Genomic DNA, 12014 nt, shown 5'->3' on the forward strand with positions numbered 1-12014 from the left:
CTGACAAATCCGGACAGCAGGACAGAATGGGGAAGATTTTGCCCCCGAATTGCATTGGGGGGAGGAGGGGGAAGGGTTCGACCACCATGAAGAAGCATCCGCGATATGTACTGTCAAGTTTGATTGAAATCCCTTCTCTCGTCCACAAGTTGTGGTAACCAAGATTTTAAATTAAAGGTCACATGACCATGTAGTACATGGGCTTATGTTGGGAAACCAAAGTTTTAGGACCGTTTTGCTAGATTCTTGGCAACTAGGCTTAAATCACTCTAAATAGCATATAAAATAAAAAATTGCTGTTGCCAAATTTTCACGACATCTTCATGGCGGCCATCTTGGATTTCAAGATGGCCACCATTTCGGACCTATTTTGCCTTATATCTCACTTATTAATCAAGGTATCAGCACAAGAATAGTGTCCTTACCCACATTTTCGGGGTCAAGGAAGACAATGGTGATAATCAAATTTCAGCTGGATGGCCAACATCTTTATAATTTCAAGATGGCCGCCATTTTTTATCAAAGTATGAGCAAACATAGCCTAGTGTCTTAGTCTGAGACAATTGATGAAGACTAGTTGTGGTGGCTAGCAACCATCATAGACTTAAGCCTTTTCTGAAAGCAATGCTACAGTTTGTTAATCAGTTTGTTTCATCAAACAACTCCTATCAAAAATCCAAACGACAGGCTCTCTACTGATCAAACACAGTCATTCCCAATAGGCTGGGCATCAGTGTTGCAGCATTTCTCCAAATCAGCATCACAGTTACACAATTCGGTACAGACTACATTCCTAGCTTTGCATGAACACCTGCGTGAACACAATTTGCTAGACTCTTTGCAGCTCGTCCACAGCCACAGCGAACAAGTTGGAGAATTGAGGCTGGAGCAATTGCAACCTGCGTCACGACTGGTCTCAATTCGCCTCCAACAGTTTCCCATCCCAAGGTGTTTGGGTCGATCACAGTTGGATTTAGAGTTAGATCTTGTGCCCACGTGTGTGCTTGCAAATGAGCACGCTGGACATGCTCTTTCCAGGCACCAGCAGTTGGTGTTAGTTTCTCGACTCCCTGATCAGCCTTCAGCTGGTGGAATAGGTGCCATCGTAGTTCAGCAGCACTTCTTATTGTGACACCTTTCGGACAGAAGAGGTGACAGAAATACTCTTCACATCCTTCTAGGACAGCATCAGATGGTTTATCACCCTCTCCAAGCTGAGCAATTGCTGACACTACTGTTTGATTACTTTCAGTGAATGCCTTGAAGCAAGTTGTTTTACTCTTGCCCTGAATGTGGCCAGTGGTGTCACAGCCGGCGAGAGCATGCCAATTAACAAGTGCTTTTGCCCTCTGAGCACCAAGCTGTTCATAGATTGGCCTTAGTAAGATTTTCCGACGGTTTTTTCCAGTGCCCATGATAACTGCAGCATCACTTCCTAGGTCATCACTTCGACGTAGAGCAAGTAACAACACATCTGTGTCTGGGGAATAGATACTCACAATGAATCCTGTTTTCACAAGTTGCACTGCATGCAAAATCATGAGTGTGTCAGCTTCCTCCTGGCTACTGACCTCTTTAGCAATTTCACATTCAAAATTGCTCTGGACGCTTCTCCTTGTCACCGTTACAATCTGCATGGAGGATCTACTGTTGATCAATCTATTTGCCAGGAAGAGTGTCAGTGAATCCTTTGTGACATTACTAGCAAGGAATGACTTGGTGTCCTTGATTTTAGTTTGCTCATCAACAATATAGTTTTTCACTGCCTTGGTCTTGCCTCTACGACGTTCCCTTGTTCCTTCCTTCAATGATGCATCAATTGTGTAATTGTCAAACACAACCCGAAGCTGCTCATAAGCACATCCTCTGCATTCGGCTAGCTGTACATACGCTGTGCCTAGCTCCTTGCAGTTCTGAAATTTCTTGACACATTAATTCTTGCAATAGCGCCATTCCATCAACAATTAAGCATGTCCTGGGTCTTTCTTGCACATTCTCAGGGTGTTCTGCAAGTTCTTCAGCATGGTCACTTGAGTTTGTGTCATCACTGGATTTCACAAGACCCTCCAGGAGTGATATGATCTTGCTCTTGTCGGTGGTGGGGTGGACCATTCCATTTGGCTGGAGAAGAGTTCTATTGGTATTGGACAGTTCATGTGCCCCTACCACTTCCTCTAGATCCACTGCTTCCCTCGATGACCTTGCAATGACTAGTAGTCGAGCAAACAGGGATGTCGTCACTTTCAGTGCCACAACCTCACTACCAGTTTTCACCAACAGGTCTTTGCCAACCGAATTCCAAGATGGCAATTTCAATTTGGTCATTGTCGACCACAGGTTTTGGTTTCCCCTTATTCTCTTTTCTACAAATGCACTGTAAGCCTCCTGTCCGAATTTCTCTGCATTAAGAATTCCTTCCTCTACAGCTTTAGGAATCACCTCAATTGCAGCATCTATTGCTGTCCTTCTTGCCTTTTTACCATGAATGACAGAAGGTTTTTGGCCTTGACCATCGGTAATATTACAACAAATGTTCTCACGGATCTTCTGTAACAGCCTGCCCCTGGTGATGCTGTGATTCTGAATACCATAGTCCCGCATCATGTTACTGTAGACCTCATCAGCCTCAGGTGTTGAGACAAACTGTCCATCATCGATGCAATCCTGTAATTCAGCGAATAACTCAATTTCAGCTGATACAAATCTCTCTCTCTGTCCTAAGTCCCCATCACCACTTTGGTCACCTGCACAATTTTTGCGCTGTGGCATTTGCACGTAGCGACTCCAGTTGGAGGTCAAACAGCTCTTCTGGTAGGTTATGTCCCTTGCAAGAAAATCTCCCTCAACGAGAAAGTCCGCAAGGTTGAGTTTCCAGACACTGTTGTCACTGTTTTCCACAATCTGTTTAACTGACCTACCAATATCTTTGCTTCTACACTCACAGCGTATCTCTTCTGTCCCGGTCTTTTTGTCCTGTTTCACAGTCTGACAGAAAAAGCACATATTCCGGCAGAATGATGGTACTGTCGACCGTGTCTGCCTTTCTGCTGGTGCTGAACAGGAGGCTTCCTCTGGAATAGGAGTTGTTGATGGTCTTCCTCGTTTCTTACCTCCGGTCAGAACACGAGTGTCCATTTGACTTGTGGCTTGTTCATATCGTCCTTTATCACGTTCAATATGCTGTATATGTGTCAGCATACCGTAACAGCTCCGATGCCATAATGCTTTTCTTGACATCAGATCACCAGCGGATAAGCCTTGCAGTCTTTGATTTATGGCCACATATGTCGGATTCCTGTATGTATCTCGTTTGGTGAGATTTCGCAAAAATGTCTCATATGTATCTGCCTGTGGTGTGCTTAAAGGCTCAAGCACTTTCCTTTTTATGTATTTCTTCCCTTGGCATAGCAAACAAAGACTGAAGTCAATGGGCTTCTTTTTAGCAGCAGGTTCCTCTGGTGTGGTCATGATGCCGGCAGTCGTTCTTCCTCCACAGTTATCCAAGAATGCAACTTCTCAAGGTCCTCTGCTGCACATCTGAAAAGAATAAAGATTGTTAAAAAGTCATCCAACACAGTTTCAGGAATAATATTTGACTAAAACTAGATGTACGGTAGCTTGATTCTTTAGATAATATTTGGGTGTGGATCTGGCAGAAGAACTCCCCTGTCCCCCCACCTCCTATCCACCCACTCCCAATCCAATCCTAACCATTATCTAAAAATGTAAGTACCTGTGAGTAAAAGTAAATAGATTCAATACCAGGACATTTATATTTAAACCTGATATACATGAAAACCTTTTAAAGTATGGCTTTGACCTGGAGTTTGGGCAAAACTAGATTAAAAAATGGTGGCCATCTTGAAATTATAAAGATGTTGGCCATCCAGCTGAAATTTGATTATTACCATTGTCTTCCTTGACCCCGAAAATGTGGGTAAGGACACTATTCTTGTGCTGATACCTTGATTAATAAGTGAGATATAAGGCAAAATAGGTCCGAAATGGTGGCCATCTTGAAATCCAAGATGGCCGCCATGAAGATGTCGTGAAAATTTGGCAACAGCAATTTTTTTATTTTATATGCTATTTCGAGTGAATTAAGCCTAGTTGCCAAGAATCTAGCAAAACGGTCCACAAATATACATAAGCCCATGTACTACATGGTCCCTTTGACCTTTTCAACCCAAAATCGAACCAGTTAATATTTGCATTACAGTTCATACCAATTTTGTTATCATACCAATTATTACAGTTCATACCAATAAGCCAATTCCATAAGCGGTTATTCTGGAAACGAAAGTCTGGTACGGACCGACAACCGGACGGACAACCGTCCTGCGGAAGCATAAAAACGTGCACTGTATACTAATTTTAATAATAAAATACTCACGATCACCTTGCTGTTCTACCTGAGCGAAATAATTGCTGATTAATTCTACCTGAGATTTTTCAAGTATATTGCTTGATCTTGTGCGTTATTCTGTCTGTTTTTCTGTTTGTTACTTGCAAAATCGAAGATTTTTCAAGTATATTGGTCGGTTGTGTTTGTGACTCTGTTAGTTTGTCACCGGCCTACAGGTCACAATTTTCAACCGATCTTCACCAAACTTCACCAAGTGGTAGAGTTGGTCAAATGCCAGAAGCCTATTGTTTTTGGGGTCAATAGGTCAAAAGGTCAACATAGGCCAAAGGTCACCAACTTTGCTAAATTTCTAAAATCCTCAATTTTCATCCGATTGACTTGAAATTTGAAGACCACTTGCATATCTGGTCATTGAATTCAACCACCAAGAATTTTTGAAGTCAACATTGGCCAAATGGTCAACATAGGCCAAATTTCTAAAATCCTCAATTTTCATCCAATTGACTTGAAATTTGGAGAGGACTTGCACATCTGGTCACTGAATTCAACCACCAACTATTCTTGAGGTCAACATCGGCCAAATGGTCAACATAGGCCAAAATTCTAAAATCCTCAAATTTCATCCAATTGACTTGAAATTTGAAAAGGACGTGCATATCTCGTCACTGAATTCAACCACAAATTATATTTTAGGTGAACATAGGCCAAAAGGTCAACATAGGCCAAATTTCTAAAATCCTCAATTTTCATCCAATTGACTTGAAATTTGAAGATGACTTGCATATCTGGTCACTGAATTCAACCACCAAGTACCTTTGAGGTCAACATAGGCCATAAGGTCAACATAGGCCAAATTTCTAAAATCCTCAATTTTCATCCAATTGACTTGAAATTTGAAGACGACTTGCATATCTGGTCACTGAATTCAACCACAAACTATATTTGATGTCAACATAGGCCAAAAGGTCAACATAGGCCAAATGGTCAACATAGGCCAAATTTCTAAAATCCTCAATTTTCATCCGATTGACTTGAAATTTGAAGAGGACTTGCATATCTCGTCACTGAATTCAACCACCTAGTATATTTGAGGTCAACATCGGAAGGTCAACATAGGCCACATTTCTAAAATCCTAAATTTTCATCTAATTGATGTGAAATTTGAAGAGGACTTGCATATCTGGTTACTGAATTCAACACCAAGTATTTTTGAGGTCACCATAGGCCAAAAGGTCAACATAGGCCATCATGTATCATTGGAAAACTTTTGGGGGAGGGCGGATTTTGCAAGTATCGTGCTACGCATGACGTCTTCTTGTTTGTTTGTCTGTCTGTCTGTCTGTCTGTGTCTGTCAGGCGCCTGCAGGTCACAATTTTCAACCGATCTTCACGAAATTTCACCAAATGGTAGAGTTGGTCAAAAGCAAGAAGTTTATTGTTTTTGGGATCAAAAGGTCAATAGGTCAACATAGGCCAAAGGTCAACAACAATTTCAAATTTCTAAAATCCTCAATTTTCATCCGATTGACTTGAAAATTAAATGGGATTTACATATCAGTTAACTGAATTCAACCAACAACTATTTTTGAGGTCAAATATGTCACAAGGTCAACATAATCTAAAGGTCAACCACTTTTTTCAAATATCTAAAATCCTCAATTTTCATCCGATTGACTTCCGATTGATTGATTTTCATGACGATTGACTTGAAATTTGAATATGATTTTCATACCAGCTAACTGAATTCAACCACCAACTATTTTTGAGATCAACATAGGTCATTAGGTCATACGGTCAAAATAGGCCAAAGGTCAACTAATTTTTTGGGATTTCTAAAATCCTCAATTTTCATCCGATTGACATGAAAAATCTGAATAGGATTTGCATATCAGCTTAGTGAAACGCACCACCAACTGTTTTTGCGGTCAACATAGGCCAAAAGGGCAACATAGGCCAAATTTCTAAAATTGTCAATTTTCATTTGATTAACTTAAACGTTGAAGACTATTTGCATATCAGGTCACTGAATTCAACCACTAATTATTTTTGAGGTCAAAAGGATGCTCTACTGAGTGCCATTCTACTTTGTTCTGTTTTGTCAAGTGTCGCTCTATGAGTGATTTTTCATTTGTTTGTTTGTCCGCACAGAATAAATATGATTTTCTCTGCAACCTTTGGTCCGATTGACAGGAAATTTTCACCAAAGGTGCAACTCTACCTGTACAATCTTTAATCATAATTATGACGTCATAGGTCACGTGGTGTGGGCGCCATCTTGGAAAAACTTTGCACCTCTGTATCTCCGAAAGCACTGCACAGAACAAATTGAGACATGGCTCATTGTAAAGAACTCTCCATGGGGAATAAAATATGTTAATGATTATGTCATAGTTGCCTCCATTATGACGTCATAATTCGACAAGTACAAACCTTCATCCGATCAAGATGAAATTTCTTGAGGTGGAGAAAAATAATAATAATAATGATGTCATCGGTCACGTGGTTCGGCCGCCATATTTGTTTTAACACAAAAGCCTTAAAAACGACTGAAAACACGTCCTGGTGAGGGTCTGCAATATCTGATTGCTCTTTCTAGTTTGTTTTGCATTGCTTCTTGTAAATTCCTTACCCGTGTGCCATTTCCTTTTCAAATATATTTGGTCTTCGGTGAATTCTGGTTATCCTGGTGGATTTTTGGTGGTTTCCAAAATCCTCATTGAAGGTGATTGGCAGCGGTCCCCCTACCGCTAGACAAGATCACGTCACTTGACTCGGCCTCGCTCAGCCCAGCTCTGTCACATGATCGTCTATCGGCACACCACTTGGCCAATTCGGAGACTCCACCCTTTTATGGTAGCATGGCATTGGACACGAGGATCTGGCCAGGGTGGGAGAGGGAGGTCTTCGAAATGGGTCTTTGAAACGGTCTTTGAAATCAAGATTGCTTTCACGAGAATCACTGGATTCGAACCAGGCAACCACAACGGACCGATGGCTATGACAATACTTTTATATGGAAATAATTTGTTAAGGTGTGCGTGTGCTTTCTTTTTCTTTTTAAAATTCGTTTGTATTGGCCATTATTTACAATGTGCATTTCTTCTTCTTCTCCTTCCAGTGAGAGTTCGATGTTTATATCTCGACAACGCTTTATCCTAAAGACGTGTGGGAAAACAACACTCTTACTCGCCCTCCGTCCACTTCTCTCTCTCGTGTATTCATACTGCCAAAATACTCCGCAGGTAGTCTCTGCTCAATCTGCCACTTCCCTTTTAATCTTTTCCTTTGTATTATGACCTGGTGTTGGGCTAGCGGCTAGGAGTGCCGGCTTAGGATCCTACGATCCTGGGTTCGAATCCCGGTCGATCGCTGAATTAACGCCAGGGGGGTTGACTCAGCCTGTCATCCTACCGAGGTGGCAAATTGAGTACCAGTTCACTGGTAATTCCCTGTTTGTCGTTAAAGGCGGCAAAAAGGGTTGGCGTCAGGAAGGGCATCCGGCCGTAAAACATTGCTTCAAAAAGGGGACCAAAAAACCAACAACAACCACGGTTCCCGAAAAAGGCCAACCCCCGCTTTGCGGGGAAAAATGGCCTCTAAAGGTGGTTTTTTTTTTTTTTAATGACAATATATTTAGAAAATATCATGCCATAATTGGAGGTTTAATTGTTACATTGCTGTTCCAGTCCCTGTTCTATTCTAGGAAGAGTTATCTTCAGCCAAATCATCAACCTTTACCTCATGGATCCTTCTCACGAGAGGCAGATTTTCTACTTTCTCTTTTTCCAGGTAATCTGTGGAAGCATTTTAATAACTGTTTGCTTTATCTTGATTTAATTGATTTATAAACACTTTCAGGCTTTCCCTTCCAGTAGAGGGTACAGTGCCGACAAAGTTCTTTCAAATATCCTCCGCTGCATATCTTTTCTCTCCCAATGCTCTGTCATCATACTTTATTTGGCTTCCAGTGCAGTGTGCCACAGGGTGGTTTGATGCAGGGCAGTAAACTTGAGTGCACACATTTAAAGATTTGACACCGTGTTTGATATAATTTTGAGTGCTTAAGTTAGGATTTCTTCTTCATTACACACACATTTACAAATGCTCGACAAGTTGAATGGCATTGCCTAGAGTCGGCATGGGGATCCTGTGGGTCGAATACCGCCCACGGCATGTTTTGATGCATCATGTTTTGATGGAGCCTGGTGTTGGCGTAGCGGTTAGGGTGCCGGCTTGGGATCTTAGGATCCTGAGTTCGAATCCCGGTCAATCGCTAAATTAACGCCAGGGGGGTTGACTCAGCCTGTCATCCTTCCGAGGTCGGCAAATTGAGTACCAGTTCACTGGGATGAATGATTCCGGTGTGTACCCCGGTTTAGAATAGGTACACCGTATCCCTAGTAAGAGGCGACTAAGGGTTGGCGTCAGGAAGGGCATCCGGCCGTAAAAACATTGCCTCAAACAGGGAACCATGAGGTCATGGGGCCCGCAAGGCTAACCCCCACTCTAGCGGGGAAAAATGGCCTTAAAACGAACATTCATTCATTCCACGTGATGATATTTTGTTCTGTATTTTAAGTAGCTATTTTGTAGGAATGACTGGCAGGATAACGTAGAGGTGTGCTGACTTGCCTCTGAATTGTCTTGCCTGGGTTCAAATTTCGACCCAGCTATAAGCTGGCATCCTATTTCGTATGCAAGATGATTCATTGATTTGTGTGCCGTGCCGTCCCTCAGATGGATGTTAAACTGGGTGTCCCGTTGCTGGCATTAGTTGGTGGACGTTTAACTCCCTACCGTGTACTTTGCGAATAGAAGGCGAGCTGGCCCCGACATCTTGAAGAAATTATTAATTCCTGCACTTGCATGTCCTGTCGGATTTGCGACCCCATCCATCCACCCCAAGTGACCAAGCCAATGAAACTGCCTCGGCACCCCTTTGTGCCTAATGGTGCAAGGAGGAAAAGAAGAATTATGTAAGAATATGAAAGTTCATACAAAATTTAATTTCTCCAAAAATGTCATAATGTCTTTAATCCATCAAATAACTGACCAAATACAGCATTGGAGTATCAGGATGAACCTAAAAAGTCAAAGATGGAGTCGTCAGGAGGAACCTGGATAGGATTTGGGTTTTGGCTGATACTCCTCGACCCATCCAGGTGCGGCCAGGTGAACCTTACAAAAACTATTTGCAAGATTCAGCCCTCAGACAAGATCCATAGGCAAAGAAAATCAAGGAAATTAGAGATGGAGGACAAAAATAAACATAAATAAATAAACAATGCATACCAACAGAAAACATTCACACACACATTTACACACATACACACCTATTGTCCAGAAATACCTTACCACTTATTACATTACCACCAGAGAATTTACACAGCAATTCACCAGCAGACAAATCAATACACAGGCCCTCAATTTATAATGAAGTTCCCCTTCTGGTAAACATAATGACACTTCTGGTTTAATTGACTTATTTATTTATCTAAAATATGAACAATCAACACCAACAACAAATCCCCATTACTTATTTATTTTGATTCTTTCACACCACTTCCAATGCTACAGGAACCTGTTTACCCAAAAACCAACCAAAGTTAAACAAAAGATTACAATGACGTCTGAAAACATTTTCACACAATCTAAACAATCTACGTATTAGCACAATAATCCTGTCTAACGTAATGGAATATATCTTCTTCGCATGAACCACAAAATCATCCTTCACAAATAAATTCTAGCAAATATAATAACCTGAGATGAAAGACATTGTAACCTTTCTTAACAGGTACATTATGAGACAAAAAGTATACAGGACAACAGGAAAACTAATACTGTATAGTCAACTTTATGACACAGATTTGTACTAAAACAATTATTTCCAACTCTAATTAAAACATCCAGGTATGCAACAACACTAACACATGTGCGGGGGAGGGAGGGGGAGGAGGAGGGGAGAGCACACATCTGTGGGTTTTGAATGGTGAGGGAGAGGAATAGGGCAAGAGTGAAGGTGTGTCTGTGTGTGTGTATGTTTGTGTATGTGTGTGCAGTGTGTGTGCATTCGCATGATAATGTAAAGCGCCACGAGGGTCGTTAACTCTTCTTGATGGGGCTATATAAGACTCCTTTATTATTATTATTAACACCATCATCACTATGACTGTTATCTGCTATTAGGCTTTCTGTATAAATCCTATGAATCAGCCTATCAAAAATTTGTAATTAATCACACATATATCTTCGCTATAATAAGCCTGGTGTTGGCTTTGCGGTTAGGGGGCCGGCTTGGGATCCGAGGATCCTGGGTTCGAATCCCGGTCGATCGCTGAATTAACGCCAGGGGGGTTGCCTCAGCCTGTCATCCTTCCGAGGTCGGCAAATTGAGTACCAGCTTGCTGGGATGAATGATCCCGGTGTGTACCCCGATTTAGAATAGGTACACCGTATCCCTGCGCATCGTAAGAGCGTGACCAAGGGTTGGCGTCAGGAAGGGCATCCGGCCATAAAAACATTGCCTCAAACAGGGAACCATGATTGTCATGGGGCCCGCAAGGCTAACCCCCGCTCTAGCGGGGAAAATGGCCTTAAAACGATCATTCATTCATTCATTCATATCTTCGCTATAATGACATGTAGTCGACAACATTTTAGCAAAGCTTAACTTATTTTCCTTCATCAACTTCTGCACAAATTAAAACTCACAATAAACAAGAAACATGTCTGCTAATAATGGGCTACAGTTCCCTCCCATTGGAATATCTTTTATTTGTTGAAATAATTTCCCACAAAAAGATACAAGAGTATTAAACAAAATGAAATCAACATCTTAAAATTTTTGTTGGTTACAATAATTAAAACCCGTATACTTTTTCTTAGAAAAAGAGAGACTTGTCAAATCTGTTGCATAAAAATATATTATAAGAGCGAAAACTTTATTAACTTGATGGTATTCATAGAATATACTTACGACTCAGTCGACATGGTGTGGGCCAACTCGTGTTTTTTTTAAGGTTTTTTGTTTCTTTGATAAAATATGGCTGCCAGACCACATGACTGATGATGTTATGAATTTACATTCTCCAATATAATTGTTGCGTAGATCACACTCGATAAATTTCTAACCGATCTAACTAAGCGCTGCACTTGTTGAATTATGACGTCGTAATGAAGGCACCAATGACATCCTCGTTAACGGCACTTATTCCCATATGCAGAGTTATTTACAATGCACCACGTTTCAAGATTTTTCATAGAGTGGCTTCAGGCATATAGAGGTCCAAAGTTTTTCGGGTTTTCAAAGATTGCGCCCAAAACCATGACCTATGACGTCGTATTTATCACTAAAAATTATACATGCGTAGACGCATACTATGGTGAAAATTTCGTGTCAATCGGACCAACAGTTGCCGAGAAAGTTAATTTAAAAAATGCAGCTACCCAGGTACATACGTACGTGACGATCACTTAACCCCACTTTTCGCTTTGAGCGCAGGGTAATAACAGAGTGCATCCTTAACCAGTGCCAAATCCAAATTTGTATACAAGGTAGAAAAATCAAAAACATCAACACATTTAATATGGAGGAATCTAATCCTATCTAAGAACTCTAAAGTGCAACGTGTTCACTGCTACCAGC

The 12014-nt window shown here is 41.2% G+C and overlaps 1 protein-coding gene across 3 annotated transcripts in view; it reads left to right on the forward strand.

Moving 5' to 3' along the window:
- The window catches only part of AMD1 (adenosylmethionine decarboxylase 1), a 56892-nt gene that overhangs the window by 20672 nt on the left and 24206 nt on the right, over nt 1–12014 (forward strand). For all 3 annotated transcript variants that reach the window (XM_068118882.2, XM_078780858.1, XM_068118883.2), the window contains exons 3-4: nt 7485–7608; nt 8053–8155. In XM_068118882.2, the coding sequence (XP_067974983.2) occupies nt 7485–7608; nt 8053–8155 (227 nt within the window). The remainder of the gene's footprint in view (nt 1–7484; nt 7609–8052; nt 8156–12014) is intronic.

The sequence above is a fragment of the Myxine glutinosa genome, chromosome 6 (genome assembly GCF_964187855.1).
Source record: "Myxine glutinosa chromosome 6, kmMyxGlut1.1, whole genome shotgun sequence".
Lineage (NCBI taxonomy): Eukaryota > Metazoa > Chordata > Myxini > Myxiniformes > Myxinidae > Myxine > Myxine glutinosa.